Source organism: Otolemur garnettii, unplaced genomic scaffold, assembly GCF_000181295.1.
Source record: "Otolemur garnettii isolate 467f Iridium unplaced genomic scaffold, OtoGar3 scaffold00016, whole genome shotgun sequence".
Lineage (NCBI taxonomy): Eukaryota > Metazoa > Chordata > Mammalia > Primates > Galagidae > Otolemur > Otolemur garnettii.
The window spans coordinates 13,661,934-13,678,357 of NW_003852411.1; the positions used below are offsets into that span (position 1 = coordinate 13,661,934).

The 16,424-nt window shown below is 36.8% G+C and overlaps 1 protein-coding gene across 4 annotated transcripts in view; it reads right to left on the reverse strand.

The window, feature by feature from the left end:
• Window positions 1-16,424, reverse strand: part of CEP350 (centrosomal protein 350) — a 187,037-nt gene that overhangs the window by 41,093 nt on the left and 129,520 nt on the right. For all 4 annotated transcript variants that reach the window (XM_023510752.1, XM_023510754.1, XM_023510753.1 and 1 more), the window contains 2 exons: window positions 10,688-10,887; window positions 5,620-5,831 (listed from right to left, as the gene is read on the reverse strand). In XM_023510752.1, coding sequence (XP_023366520.1) covers window positions 5,620-5,831; window positions 10,688-10,887 — 412 coding nt within the window. The remainder of the gene's footprint in view (window positions 1-5,619; window positions 5,832-10,687; window positions 10,888-16,424) is intronic.

A 16,424-nucleotide genomic window follows, 5' to 3' on the forward strand; every position in this document is an offset into this window, starting at 1 on the left:
ATATGAATTGAAGTACTATTTTTTTCAAGTTCTTTAAAGTATGACATTGGTGCTTTGATGGGGATTGCATTAAATCTATAGATTGCTTTGGGTAGTATAAACATTTTAATAATGTTGATTCTTCCCAGCCATGAGCATGGTATGTTCTTCCATTTGTTGACATCTTCTGCTATTTTCTTTCTCAAAGTTTCCTTATTCTCTTTTTTTTTTTTTTTTGAGACAGAGCCTCAAGCTGTCCCCCTGGGCAGAGTGCCGTGGCATTACAGCTCACAGCAACCTCCAACTCCCGGGCTCAAGCGAGTCTCCTGCCTCCGCCTCCCAAGTAGCTGGGACCACAGGCGCCCGCCACAACGCCCGGCTATTTTTTTTTTTTGGTTGCAGCCGTCATTGTTGTTTGGCGGGTCCGGGCTGGGGACTCGAACCCGCCACCTTAGGGGTACGTGGCTGGCGCCTTAGCCGGTTGAGCTATAGGCGCCGAGCCTCCTTATTCTCTTTATAGAGATCTTTCATGTCTACTTTTTTTTTTTTTTTTTGAGACAAGAGTCTCACTGACTATGTTGCCCTGGGTAGAGTGCCACCATGGTGTCACAGCTCACAACAACCTCCAACTCTTGGGCTTAAGTGATTCTCTTGCCTCAGCCTCCCAAGTAGCTGGAACTACAGGCATCTGCCACAACGCCTGGCTATTTTTTGGTTGTAGTTGTCATTGTTATTTGGCAGGCCCAGGCTGGATTTGAACCTGCCAGCTCCTATGTATGTGCCTGGAGCCCTAGCTGCTGAGCTACCAGTGCCATGCCTTTTATGTCTTTTATTAGATATATTCCCAGGTATTTCATCTTCTTTGGTACTACTGTAAAAGGAATAGTGTCTTTGATTTTATTCTCAGCTTGATGACTGTTGGCATATATGAAGGCTACTGATTTGTGGGTAATGATTTTGTATTCTGAGATGCTGCCATATTTCTTGATCACTTCTCAGAGCTTTGTAGTTGAGTCCCTGAGGTTTTCCAGGTATAAGATCATGTCATCTGCGAAGAGGGAGAATTTGTCCTCCTCTGTCCCCATTTGGATTCCTTTGATGTCCTTCTCTTGCCTGATTGTGATGGCTAGGATTTCCAACACTATTTTAAATAGCAGTGGAGACAGTGAGCATCCTTGTCTGGTTCCAGATTTGAAAGAAAATGCTTTGATTTTTACTCCATTTAATGTGATACTGGCTGTAGGTTTGCTGTAGATAGCCTCTACTGGCTAAAGGGATGTTCCATCTAAGCCTATTTTCTTGAGTGTTCTTATCATGAAAGGATGTTGGATATTGTCAAAACCCTTTTCTGCATCAACTGAAAGAATTACATGGTCTTTGTTTTTGATTCTATTTATGTGGTGCATTATATTTACAGATTTGTATATGTAGAATGAACACTGTGTCTCTGGGATAAAATCCACTTGATTATGATGTATAACCTTTTTAATGTGTTGTTGTATTCTGTTTGTTATTATTATTATTTTTTTGAGACAGAGTCTCACTATGTTGCCCTTGGTAGAGTACCATGGCATCATAGCTCACAGCCACCTCAAACTTTTGGGTTTAAGTGATTCTCTTGCCTCAGCCTCTCAACTAGCTGGGACTATAGGCACCTGTCACAATGCCTGGCTATTTTTCTGTTGTAGAGGCCCTGGGCTGGGTTCCCATTGCTTGGGAGGCCCTGGGCTGGGTTCGAACCTGCTAGCTCTGGTGTATGTGGCCACCACCCTAGCCACTGAGCTACAGGTGCCGAGCCAAGTTTGCTAATAATATCTTGTTGAATATTTTTGCATTGATACTCATTAATGATATTGGTCTATAGTCCTATTTTTTTGTTGAGTCCTTTCCTGGTTTGGAGATCAGGGTGATATTTGCTTCATAGAATGTGTTGGGGTAGATTGCTATATTTTGGAAAAGTTTATGCATTATAGAAACTAGTTCCTCTTTGAAGGTTTGATAGAATTCTGTGTGAAACCTTCTGGTCCAGGGCTTTTCTTTTTTGGGAGATTTTGTATAATTGATGCTATTTCCGTACTTGATATTTTAGAAGGTATTGTGCTTCCAGATATTGGTCTATCTCCTCTACATTTTTGTATTTCTGGGAATAGAGTTCTTTGTAGTAATTGTTGAGAATGTTTTATATTCTGTGGCATCTGTTATTTCTGTTTATCATTTCTGACAGTAGTTAAGAGATCTTATTTTTCTGGTTTTGGTTAGTCTAGCCAAGGGTTTATCAATTTTATTAATCTTTTCCAAGAACCAACTTTTTGTTTTGCTGATCTTTTAATAATTTTTTGTTTTCAATTTCATTTAGTTCTGCTCTCATTTTGGTTATTTCTTTTCTTCTGCTGGGTTTGGGATTCAACTGTTCTTCCTTTTCCAGTTGCTTGAGATGGCCTGTTAGGTTGCTGACTTGCTCTCTTTCTGTTTTCTTGATGAAAAGAAATGCTAATTATCTAACGCTATAAATTTCCCTGTAAGGCCTGCCTTTGCAGTATCCCACAGGTTTTCATAGTTTGTGTGTTCATTATTGTTTTTGCTCCAGAAATCTAATGATCTCCTTCTTGATTTCATCTATGACCCAGCTATCATTCAGCATAAGGTTATTTAGTTTCCATGATATTATGTGAGTATGAAGACTTCTGTTGCTATTGTATTCAACTTTTATTTCAGGATGATCTGAGAAGATACAGGGGATAATTTCTATTCTTTTGAATTTGTTGAGGTTTTAGCCTTGTGACCTAAGATATGATCAATTTTGGAAGCCGATCGTGGGCTGATGAGAAGGATGTGTATTTGGTTTTGTAAGGATAAAGTGTTCTTTAAGAACACTTAAAGAACTATAAAGAACACTTTATGCCTATTAAGTCCATTTGTTTAGTTTCTGCTTGGAAGATCTGTCCAGTACTGCCAATGAGATGTTGAAATCTCCAACTATTATAGTGTGTGAAGGCATCGTATTGTCTTGATCAGTTAGAGTTTGTTTTATATATTGAGGAGCATTCAGATAGGGTGCATAAATGGTAACCATTTAAATCTCTTCATATTGTGTGTTTCCTTTGTCTAGTATGTAGTATCCATCTTTATCTTTCATTATTTTTGTTGGTTTGAATCCAATTGTATCTGTATATAGGACTGCAACCCCAGCTTTTTTCTCCTTTCCATTTGCCTGGGTCTTGTTTTCCTTTGAGGTAAGGTGAGTTTCTTGTAGGTACAGATATCTAGCCTGAGTTTTTATATCTAGTCGTTTCTTTAAAGGAGAACTCAAATCATTCACATTAATTGAGAGAATTGATAGAGGTGGCAGAGTTTTGCTCATCTTGTTTTTCAGAAGTCCCGAGCTTAATTTTATACCTCTCACCATTGTGGAAGCTAGGATCTGTTCTTTAATTTCTGGGTAGGAAATTTCTGGATACACACTTTGGTGGTGTATTCTCCTATTGACTGTAATGAAGAACAGGTCTGAGTATTTCCTCTAGACCTGGCCAAGTCATAGCAAATTTCCTTAGCATGTTGATGTCAGTGAAGTATTTGATTTCTCCATCACAAATGAAACTCAGTTTAGCAGGATATAGTTTCCTGGGCTGAAAATTGTTTTGTTGAAGAAGGTTAATGATCATCCTTTTCTGGCTTGGAAAATTTTGGCTGAAAGATCTATAGTCATCCTCATACTTTTCCCTCTGTAAGTAATACTTTTCTTATGTCTGGCTGCTTGCACAAGTTTCTTCTTCATATTAATGTTGGCATTAATTAATTAATGTAAAATTAATTACAATGTGTTTAGGAGATGCTTTGTTTGGATTGAGTCTTGCTGGGGTTCTGAAACAATCTACTATCTTTATTTCTGTGTCTCTTGCAATACTTGGGAAATTCTTCACCATGTCTTGGAGCACAGAATTTTGCCTTCGGGACAAATTCTCCTTTAGGAATCCCTATAATTCTGATGTTTGATTTCTTGGAATGATCCCATAACTCTCTATAATCTATAATTATTGTAGGAATCCCTGTAATTCTGATGTTTGATTTCTTGGAATGATACCATAACTCTCAGAGAATATTTTGTTCTTTTACTCCATTTTTTTGCCTCTTTGAATGCTTGAGATAGTTCAAAAGTCTTGTCTTCTTTATCTGAGATTCTGTCTTCACACTGATCAACTCCATTTCCGAGGGACTCTACTATATTTTGAAGCTCCATAAATACTTTTTTCAATTCCTTAAGCTCTGCTATATCTTTCCTTATTATGTCCATATCCTTGGTGACTTTGTCTTATTTTTTGGTTCTCTGTTTCCATCTTTTCCTCCATTCCAATTATCTTATTTGCTGTCCATATTCTAAATTCTACTTCTGACATTTCAGCAGTTTTTCTGTGGATGGAATTTTCTGATGTATTTTCTTTGACATCCTCAGGAGGCACTGATTTGCTCTGACTTTTCATGTTTCCAGAGTTCTTCTGCTGATTCCTCCTCATGAGTATTTTTGGCTTCTTCCTCTTCTATACTTTTTTAGTTCAATTGATAGGTTGTCTCTGATGAGTCCACTCCTCTCTGTTGCAGTGCCACTGCTGCACTAACAAAGGCAGACAAGAGATGAATCTGCAACCCCAGACAGTGTCTCTAGGGAGACCAGAATCATTAGACAGTCCTAGCCCAGAGTTCCAGTCAAAGTCACTCTGCCAGCACTGGCTCCACCCACCAAATCAAGCTCACAAAGCTGCCCAGCTGACGGCACTGGCCCGGAGTTCAGGAGAGATGCTTATACGCTAGACACCATCCAGCCAATTGAGCACTGAGGGCCACAGCTCTGTGGACAGTGTAGGCCCAGAGCCCAGACAAAGTTGCTCAGGTATTGGGCACCTGCCTGCCTAATCAAGCTCAGGGGCCTGCTGCCCAGCAGGGAGCACAACTAAAGTTCAGATAAGAGTCGCTCAGACACCAGGCATAGTCCATCCAACTGAGCTCAGAGACCCTCCACCCAGTAGAGAGTGCTAATTCAAAATTCAGTCCAAACTTTGAATTAGCACTCTCTTTGAACTAGGCCCCACCCACCCAGTTGAGCTTAGAGAGCCTCCACCTAGTGGAGAGTGCTAATCCAAAATTGAGGTCAATGTTGCTTAAATATAGGCCCTGCCCAGCCAATTGAACTCAGAGAGCCCCACACGGTGGAGGCTAAAGGTCCAAAGTTCAGTCCAAAGTCACTTAAACTCTGGCCCCACCCACCCAATTGAGCTGAGAGAGCCCCATCAGGTAGAGGCCAGAGGTGAAAGTCACTTAAACCCTGGCCCTGCCCACCCAATCCAGGTCAAAGAGCCTTGCCTGGCAGAGGCAAGAGGTCCAAAGTTTAGTTCAAAGTCATTTAGACACCAGCCTGCCCATCCAATCAAGCTGTGCCTGGTGGAAGGGACAGGTCCAAAGTTCAGTCAAAAGTCAAAGTCATTTAAGCACTGGCCCTGCCCACCTAATGGAGCTCAGAAGTTGTCCTGGAGATTAGAAAACAGATCTGTCTGAGAATTCCCGAGGAGCTGGAGATGTGTAGTTCTTCCTCTCCCTGCCAAAGTTTGGACTGCCCTTAAAGAATTTTTAATACATATGTTAACTTACATGTTTACTTGGAGAGGTAGAAGATTCTAGTTCCTGTGAAAAAACCATTTCTTCAGTAAGTATACTGTGATCTGGACTTCCTTGCTGCTCCTGCACTATAGATTCAGATGGTGTATATTCAACAGCAGGACTGCCCAGTTCTTCTGGAATAGAGCTTTCACTGTTTCGATGAGAGAAGGAAGGTACTGGAGATTCCTCCTCACTCACTATTTCTAGACAGAAAGGTAAAAAGAAAAAATACACAATCTTGGTCAATGGGAAAATTGAACTGTTACACTTTACATTTGTTCTTAGCATAGTATTACTATTTGGATTTAGGTATAATGTCTTTATCATGTCACTTGACATTTACTTCAACAAAGTCTGTCAGTCTAGGGCCCAGTGCTCACTCCTGTAATCCTAACACTCTGGGAGGTTAGGGTGGGTGGATTGCTTGAGCTCAGGAGTTCAAGACCAGCCTGATCAAGAGCAAGACTCTGGTCTCTAAAAATAGCCAGGCATTGTGAAAGGTGCCTGTAGTCCTAGCCACTCAGGAGGCTGAGGCAAGAGGATTCCCGTGCCCAAGAGTTAGAGGTTACTGTGAGGTATGACACCATGGCACTCTACTCAGGGTGATAAACAGACTTTTTCTCAAAAATGAGTTTAATTAAGAATTTTGGGGGGAAAAAAGTGTTTTGGCTGATGCCAAGTGAAAAAAGATATCTACCACACATAATCAGCAATGATAGTTACTGGTAATAAAAATCAAGGAACAAAAAATCAGTGCAGATGGAAAAAAATGAAGCCCTCCTAGCAACACTAATATGCCAAACAAGTTGAAACTTACATAGGTGAATCAGAAAGGACACCACTAACTGTTTCCTGGAAGTGAAATAATAGACCACACAGTCTGTCTCAAAACTTTTGTAGTAACCTACATACAGTAGAACCTCCACAGTTGACCATGTCCCTGCATTGACCACCTCCTTAAGTTGACCTAATTTTCATAGACTGGACATGTACCACATGTATGTTATCAGTACAGTGGGCCTAGTTCCTTATGTTGATCACCTCTGTATGTTGAACAGTTTGTTGCAGTCTCTTGTGTAGCCAACTTACAAAGCTATTGATATATAAATACTTGTATGTATATATGTACATATCTACATGTATATATCTGTATCTATCTATCTACTTTGGTATCTCTATATTTACATCTGGTCTCATGTCTGTTTTTTTTTTTTAATATTTTTTATTTTTTTTAATTTTTTTATTACGTCTGGTTTTTGAGACTTTTTAACCATATTATACCTGAATTTATCCTTGATCTTTCATATTATATTCCAACTTTAAATAATGCTGACTGTAACCCATTTCACGTGCTTCTGATAGGTGACAATCTACAACTTAAAAAACATTGCTCTAGGACAGCGGTTTTCAAACATTTTGGCTTCATGACTCCTTTACATGCTTAAAAATGATCAGCTCCTATACCTCAGGTTAGGGCACCAACCATATACACCAGGGCTGGCAGTTCAAACCCAGCCCGGGCCTACCAAACAACAATGGCAACTACAACAAAAAAATAGCCGGGCATTGTGGTGGGTGCCTATAGTCCCAGCTACTTGGGAGGCTGAAGCAAGAGACTTGCTTACGCCCAAGAGTTTAAGGTTGCTGTGAGCTGTGATGCCATACCACTCTGCTGAGGGTGACATGAGACTCTGTCTCAAAAAAAAAAAAAAAAAAAAAAAAAGAAAGGGTTATAGACCCTAAAGAGCTTTAATTTAGATATGGTTTACATATAACTATATAGATATGGTTATTTATCATTACTTACCATACTAGAAATTAAAACTGATAAACTTTTTAAGAACTTACTTTAAAAATAGTAATAAATCTACATGTTAACATAAATAACATTTTTTGATTTAAGATAACTACATTTGCCATAAAAGTTTAAAGAAAGGAGAGGAATTATTTTACATTTGAACAAAAATCTTTAATATCTGGCTTAAAATATAACAGCTGGATTCTCACGACTGCTTCTGTATTCAATCTGTGGCAATACTTGTTTCGGTTGAAGCACGTGCAGAAAATACGTCCTCACAAGATAGTATGTAGTTAGAAAAGGGAGAAGTATTGAGATAGTCTTTTTTTTTTTTACTGTCCTAAATTGTTTATTAGGTATGAATTTTACAAACATTACTTATATCAACAGTGACAGTGGAGCTGGAAATTGCTGTGCTGTTTCTAAGCTGCCTAGTGATAACCACCAATAGTGTGGTGGAACTTATAGCCTTTTCCAAAGGCACAGTTCTTGGATGTTCCTGCAGATGTCAACCCACAGATCTCCATGATTACCAATGAAGTTAAGCATCTTTTCACAAACCACTGACCAACCTTATTGACCATTTGGAGTTCTTTATCAGTGAATTGCCTGTTCTTCTGATTTTTACATGGTTACTATTTTATTATATTATTGCTCTTACTGAACTATTTATTCTATTATTGAGTTGCTCATATGTTCTTTTTAACATTTTTAAAATTTTTAATTATCGTTTTTTTAAAGACAGAGCCTTGCTCTGTCACCTAGGCTAGGGTGCAACGGCACAAGTACAGCTCACTGTAACCACTCTGTAACCTCTATCTCCTAGGCTCAAGTGATCCTCTTGCCTTAGCCTTCCAAATAGCTGGGATGATAGGCACCCATCTCAAAGCCTGGCAAATAATTTTTTTTTTCTTCAATAGAGATGGGGTTTCAGTCTTGTTCAGGCTGGTCTCCAACTCCTGAGCTCAAGTATTCCTCTTGCCTCAGCCTCCCAGAGTGCTAGGATTACAGCATGAGTTACTAAGTTTGGCTATACTTATATATTCTTGATACTATTACTCTGTTAGTCATACATGTTATAAGTATTTTCTTTTATTTTGTTGTTTTACTATATTTGTATTTATGAACAGAAATTCTTTATTAATCTTTCAGTTTTTGCTTCGCATAAAACGTTAAAAAATATTTTCTCTTAGTTGCCACAAAGATCTCAGGGTTTCATAGTGTTAATTCTTCACATTACAGCCTTTATTTCCCTCTTGCAACAGATTTTTTATATTATCAAATATGGATCCAACCTCATTTTTCCTCCTGCAAGTATTTACTGGAGAATCCCTCCTTTCTCTACTGGTCTGCAAAGGTGCCTATGTCAACTTTCCATAGATGCACAGGTCTGTTTCATATTTACAAAGCATTATCACTACTGTTTTAATCACTATATTGTTAGAAATCCTGATACTTGGTAAAGTAAGTTCTCATATTTTGTGGTTCATCTTTAGAAGTATCTTTGCTTTTTAGTCCTTTGTTGTTTCATATAAATTTTTAAATAAGTCTTGTGAAACCCTATAAAGAAACCTTGATGGGTTTTTGATTTAAATGTCTATAGTCAACACATCAGTTCAAGGGAAATTAATGACTTATGTCACTCAATCTATCTATAAATATAGAGCAATGTTCCATTAATTTTGGTTTTCTTAAATGTCTCCCAATAAAATTGTAAATTTTTCTCCATAAGATCTTATGTACTGGGCAATGCCTGTGGCTCAAAAGGGCAAGGCACTGATCTCATATGCCAGAGGTGGCTGGTTCAAACCCAGCCCAGGCCAAAAAAAAAAAAAAAAAAAAGATATTATACTTTTTTGTGTTAAATTTCTCTGTACTTCATGTATTTTGTTTCTATTATATTTTGTTTCCATTTGTATCTTTTTCAAAAATTAGATTTGTCTAACAAAATTTTTTGCTGGTCTATAGATAAGCCATTGAGTTGTATATTTTGGGACTTATAACCAGCAACTTAGATAAACTCACTTATTAATTCTAATAGTTAACATATAAATTCCAGATTTTCTATGTACATAGCTTTAATAACTGTATATAATGAGAATTTTGCTGCTGCTTCTCACTCCTTATAGCTTTTAATATATTTTCTAGTCTTTTTTTTTTTTTTTTGAGACAGAGCCTCAAGCTATCGCCCTGGGTAGAGTGCCATGGCATCACGCTCACAGCAACCTCCAACTCCTGAGCTCAAGCAAGTCTCCTGCCTCAGCCTCCCAAGTAGCTGGGACCACAGGTGCCCGCCACAACGCCTGGCCATCTTTTTGGCTGTAGCCATCATTGTTGTTTGGCAGGCCTGGGCTGGGGATTCGAACCCGCCGCCTTAGCCACTTGAGCCACAGGGGCTGAGCCATATTTTCTAGTCTTAATGAACTGTCTGGACTTCCACGCAATGCTGAACAGAAGAGATGAAATGAGCACCTTGGCCTTATTTCCAAATTCAAAGGAAATGCTTTGTCATTATGTATGATATGCTTTTTATTTTTGTTAATATACGCCCTTTATTGAGTAAAGAAGGTTCATTTTTATGGCTACTTTGACCTGAAGTTTATTGTTTTATCATAAGTGCTTTTTAAATTTTATCAAAATCCTCTTCTGAATCCACTGAGATAATCACATAATTTTTCTCCTTTAATCTGCAGAGGGTAAATCACTACATTATCAAATTTTTAATGTGTGCCAAATCCTAGCTGGTCATGAAATATTAGATTTGCTTATATAGTTGAACATGGTGTACTAATATTTAATTTAAGATAGGTAAGACTGGCCTTTACCTTTCTGATATTATGGATTTAGTATCAAATAGCAACATAAAATGAGTTGAGAAATGCCTCTTTTTCTGTGCTATGGAAAGGTAAAGAATTATAAGACCGGACTTTTTCCCCTCTTGAATGTTTAGTATTTTGTAGGAGCTAGAGAAGGTCTTTGTAAAAAGATGTTTAGTTGCTGAAGTATAGTTTCTTTAATGGTAAAGAATCAGGAAGGCTCTCTTATCCTACTAATTAAGCTTTGAAATTGTATTTTTTAGGAGAATTTAGCCATTTCTTCAAGTTTTCACGTGTATGCTGGCATAAAGTTATTTACATATTTTTTATCTAATTTCTCTAGCATTTGTCAATTGTAATGTCCCTTAGTCATTTGGACTTTTGAAAGCATGAAAGAAATCTTTCAATTATGTTAGGCTTTGATTTGCAGTCTGAACACACTTACCTTTCTGTTCTGTTCTCTGGTCCTCCAGTTCTTTCTTAGGTGTTTTGGGTTTTATTAACTCTTTGTCCCAGGCAGCCAAAGCTTGTTTTTCCATTTGACGAATTTCTGCTTCTTCTGCATCTAAACGCCGCTTCCACTCTAGAAGCTCCTCTGCATGTTGTCGCCGTTGCATTAGTTTCTGCTCTCGTTTTGTCAGAAACCTGTGGTCACACCATAAAGAATAGTGAGAGAACAAAGCTAGAGGGAGAGGTCACTTTGAGAGCTCTATCACTCATCACCTGATCAACAAGCTGTGCAAAAGAAGAACATTCACACTACTTTCTCTGAAAAAAGTTTGAGATAACAGAAGATTTCATGAGTCAACTTATTCAGAAAATGAGAAAATTTATGTTTAACTTATAGTGGTTTCTAAGATTAGCAAATGAAAAACAGTGAATGCAGAAAAAAATCTTCAGAAAATCTAGACAACTAAGATTAAAACTTAACTTTTATGTGTGCATTTGTTATAGGTTATTCTTTTCCATACATAACAGAAGACGTAAGAATTGTTTTGAAGGCTTAGATCAGAAAACACACAAAACCCAAAACAACAAAGACTAAAACAACAACAAAAACAATCCCAAATCCCTCAAACAAGCAAGCAAACAAAAAACATGTTCATGTCCCTTTTCTCCTTTTATTTTTAAATTCTGTCTGGCTTTGCTTCAGGTCTGGTGAATTTGGTTTCTCTTTACTTAAGAGATGTAACGTCAGATGGTAAGTCTTTCTTTCAGGGAGAGAGCACTGAGCACCAAGTTAAATGTCTTATACATATAAACATAACTATTTATTTACTTGAGCAAATGAGGCACCAAATGCCTCATTCAATTTAACCTGACCTCTGAACTTAAATAGCCAGTCATATATTAGGCCCAAAGTGTTAGGAGAAATTATTGATTTAGGAGAAATTATTTAGCTTAAAGCCTACTAAAAATCTCTCTTCAAAGGTAGATGCCACAATTAAATAAAAGGTGGCTGCTCATATTACTGGAGTTTTATTTATAGCTGACCAACAAAAATGCATTCACACATCCCACAAACACTTAAAAGCTTAAGAACTGTCATCTTACTTATTGAGTAATCATCTCAAGTTAATATGGAAACAAAAGGGTAAAATCTATTAGACATTTGACAAGAGGCTTCCAGGCTATTAAAAAGGGGCAGGAGGAAGCAAACAAAACAAACAAAAAGAACAGAGCATGCTCTATCAAAGAGTGCACTGAAAAAGGTGCAAAGTTACCTGACCAACTGGTTGTAGATATACAGCTGGAATTTGGGATGAAGGTTGGGAAAACAGACACTGAGAGAGGCCCAGTGATGAGACGTAAAGACAGAGAAGAAGTAGTGAACAGGAGAGCAGTGTCTACAAAATAAGGAGGAAGATTTTAAAACCAAGAGATCAAGAGGCAGAAAGAATGAGGAAGGGAAAGCATAAGAGCTGAATGAAGAACTTTTAATACACTTCCTAAATAACATTATAAGCTACTCAGTTAAAGCAAGTGTTATACTCTGTGACATAAGAAAACATGTACTTTTGTAGATCTTACCAATGATTCTGAATCAATATGCCTTTCTTCTCAAATGTTGCTTACCCATCATCTATATTTTCAGTTAAATTCACTTGTTTGTAAGTAAAGAGAAATATATTCTGGGGCTAAACAAGTTTTCAAATAAGCTTTAACAGAAAATATAATTATGGACATGAACCTAGTATAGCAGCATCTCTACATATATATATATAAAATCTTGAGCCAGTGATTTTTATATCTGTACTTTGTCATGTATTTTAAGCTTGAAATTAAATTGAGAAAGTCCTACATTTGCCTTACTGAACTTTACCATCACAACTAGTTTAAAAACAATGTAATTTAAGTAAACTGATTTGCAGAAAAATACCTTGCTCACCTCTATAATTTAAAACTTACAGAGGACAACTGGAAATATCTTGCTTTCTATCTAACAAAGGCTCACTAAATAATAACACTGCAATACAATACTCATTCTCATAAAATATCAGGATACATAATTAAGAATAAACTAAGCTAGTCCCAATAACTACTGTCAGTTAAAAAAGAAATAAGTCTGTGGACAGCTTAATCAGTAAGGTTAAAGTAGGAAGAAAATTTCATGTTAAAGTTATAAGGGCAGGAAAACACCCCCAACAGATTTTTCTCTTTTTGCAAAAGTAAATTACGTATAAATATATATATACACATACATGGATAAATAAGTTTTGTATTGTTTGGAAAAGTTAATCTCTTTGACAGAGCATGCTCCTGTTCACATGCACACAACAATAACTTGTAGATCAAGGCAACATACATTGCCTTGGAACGGCAAGGAGTAATATCAATAAATCATAGAAGTGAGAAAACCTAGGTATAAATCCAGTCACTTGTTTGGATTTTTAAAAAGCATGAATAATCTTGCCTACATGTATCTTTAGATAACAGACTATTTTAATGTCTGTTTTTTCACATATAACAAAGTATTTTATCTCCCTTTCATTTACTTATACATACAGGCACACTCATATCTGGATTGCCTTGATTTTCTGCACTGAAGTTTAAGGAACAACATTTTTGTGAAATTTCAGTAAGACATTCCAATCTTCCTTGCCATTCTTTATGAATATATAATAAACTTATTTTGATGCCAACTATCAAAATACTATGCAAAGACAAATGTACTTGGCAAAAAATAAAAAAATTCTGTTCATAACATTCAAATATCACCCACCCTCTTAAGTGTGTAACTTCTAAGTGCGTGCATGACCTAACACAAAAGGTAAAATAATATTGGAACATGTGAAAAAAACTGTCAAAATACACAATTTGAATTTTTTACACAGACCAATAAAGAGAACAATGATTTTCTCTATTAAAATAATAACGGACATTTATTTTTCATTTATAAAGATTAAGCATGTTGAAAAGCTCTAGTTTAGAAATGAAGTAGAAATGGCTAATAGAAAACTAAAATAAAATAGTCTAAGAAAAGTTTAACTTAAAGTTAGAACTTCTTCCCAATAACATATGTTCCTTATTAATACAAAATCATTCTAGAACTAAAGAATGCCTTTTAAAAGCTGAATAAAGTTGAATAAAACTTCACACTGGAGTTAACAATTCTTCAAGATGCTGCAGAGGTTAATAAAATTTGTAAATGGAGACATAAATGCCTACTAATAGAAAATGCTAATAATACACTTCATAGTTTATGTCACAGCCTCACACCTAATAAGGCCTGTGATAGTAACAGAACATTAAACAAGGATTAGGTATAAAACAGATTTAATCTCAAATGCAAGTCATTATGTTCCTATAATGCTTGAACTTAGGAATTAATGAGCAATTAGTTCACTTTCAAAGTTACTCTCACACTCTAAACTTGTGCTATATAGCTAGTTCACTCCAGTAATCAGCCATCTAGCACTTTTCTAGTTTCAAACAAATACTGAATGGTGTCCAACCTTTTAATTTCTCTGCTACACATTGGAAGATTTGTCTTGGGCCACACATTACTTACACAAACACCTAGGAAAGCTGATCAGCAAAAAAAGTTCCTAAATACTTTTGTGATATTTGACACCATAGATAAGCAAAAAAAGTTCCCATAAAACCAGCAGGCCACCCAAGGGCTATAGGTTGGACACCCTTGTGAGGATCAGTTTCTACTTTAGATAACTTTAAATCATCAATGTAGTTTTTCAAAATCTGAGGTTGAAAGTAGATATGTCAACTTAACTTTAGCTGGCTGAAGTTCAGAAAATAGGGTTTTATTAATATGCTGTGTGTTGTGACCTAATGCAAGTCTTTGTGGGCCTCACTTTCTTCCTATGAATGACTTCTTTAAGAGTCCTTCTAGTTCTAATATTTTATGATTCTTTTTCCACTTTTCTATTAATACCTGAACACACTTCCTAGACCCTGTGACATAAATGAGAATTTTTTCCCCACTGAGTGTGAACTTCACTTCAACAGATAGAAAATCATGCTATGGCTCTGTGCCTGTAGCTCAAGCAGCTAGGGTGCCAGCCACATAAACCAGAGCTGGTGGGTTTAAATCCAGCCTGGGCCTGCCAAACAACAATGACAACTATAACCAAACAATAGCTGGGCGTTGTGGCAGGCGCCTGTAGTCCCAGCTACTTGGGAGGCTGAGGCAAGAGAATCACTTAAGCCCAAGAGTTTGAGGTTGCTGGAGCTGTGACGCCACAGTACTCTACCCAGGGTGACAGCTTGAGACTCTGTCTCAAAAAAAAAAAAAAAAAGAAAATCGTGCTATAATTAAAAATAACAAAATTATGACAAATTTTAAACGAAACTTCTAAGTCTAAAATCCTTTGATTTTGAAAGATATTAAAACAAAATCTTAATATTGTCACAAAAGAATCATCTACAATTCTGTATTTGTTTAGGATATTACTATGCTGAATTATCATTAGTTACTTCACTGTATACCAAGTGGTCTTTTAGGATATTACTATGCTTAATTATCATTAGTTACTTCACTGTATACCAAGAGGTCTATGAACTCTCTGGAAATGCATGCCAAAAGGCTGAGGCAAGCTTCTATAACATGCATGTGGTACACAAGCAAATCCCAGGTTCTCATCCCCTAATTTTTTTAAAGTAAATTCATTGATTCCCCCCAAAAGTAAGAGTCACGCTTCCATTTGGTACTGATCTTGAAGACAATTGTTGCTGCTTCCTTATATTAATAATTCCTTATGTAATACTATGTATCCTCAAACTGCTGAGACCAGTTACACTAAAGCACTAGTTTTTACTCTTAGAAAAACCCCAAAACTTAATATCTAAAGTTATTTTATTCCTACTGGATCTATAATTCTTTAATTCTTTTCTACTATTACAGGTAGACACAAAACATAGTGCCTTAATTTGTTTTTTCTATTTTTTAGGCTGTTCTTTAACTCTTGAGCTCAAGCAATCCACCTTCATCGGCCTCCCAGAGTGCCAGGATTACAGGTGTGAGCCACCGCAGCCTAGCAACCTAGCATCATATAGTACTTCAGTATCTTTAATAATATTCATAAAGATAAATGAGGATACAGACAATATTGACCAAAAAGAAAAAGCAGTTTAGATTTTTGTCCCTATAGCAAAATCAATTCTATTATTTAAAATTGTCTAATAATTTGCCTATAACTAAATAAACAAAATAACACAGTACATTACTCCTGACTTAGAACTATAGAAAATAAAAACACAGCGTCAGACTATCAGGATTTATCCAGCTACTACACTTAGGCTAGACCCTTTTCTAAGAAAAATATATTTAAGGCAATGACATTTAATAATTCTAATTGAAATGTATCATTTAAAGGAATATCAAAAGCCTTCCCTTGAAAATCCTGAATTTTGGGCCTGGTGCAGTGGCTCACAACCTATAATCCTAGCACTCTGCAACACTGAGGCCGGTGGACTGCTTGAGTTCAGGAGTTCCAGTCCAGCCTGAGCAAGAGGGAGACCCAGTCTCCACTACAAAAAAAAAGAAAAGAAAAATTAGCCAGGTGGTTTGGTAAGTGCCTGTAGTCCCACCTACTCAGGAGGCTAAGGCAAGAGGATCACTTGAGCCCAACAGTTTGAGATTGCTCCAAGTTTATGATAACACCATGGCACTCAACCCTTGGGTGACGGAATGAGACTCTGTCTCAAAAAAAAAAAAAAAAAAA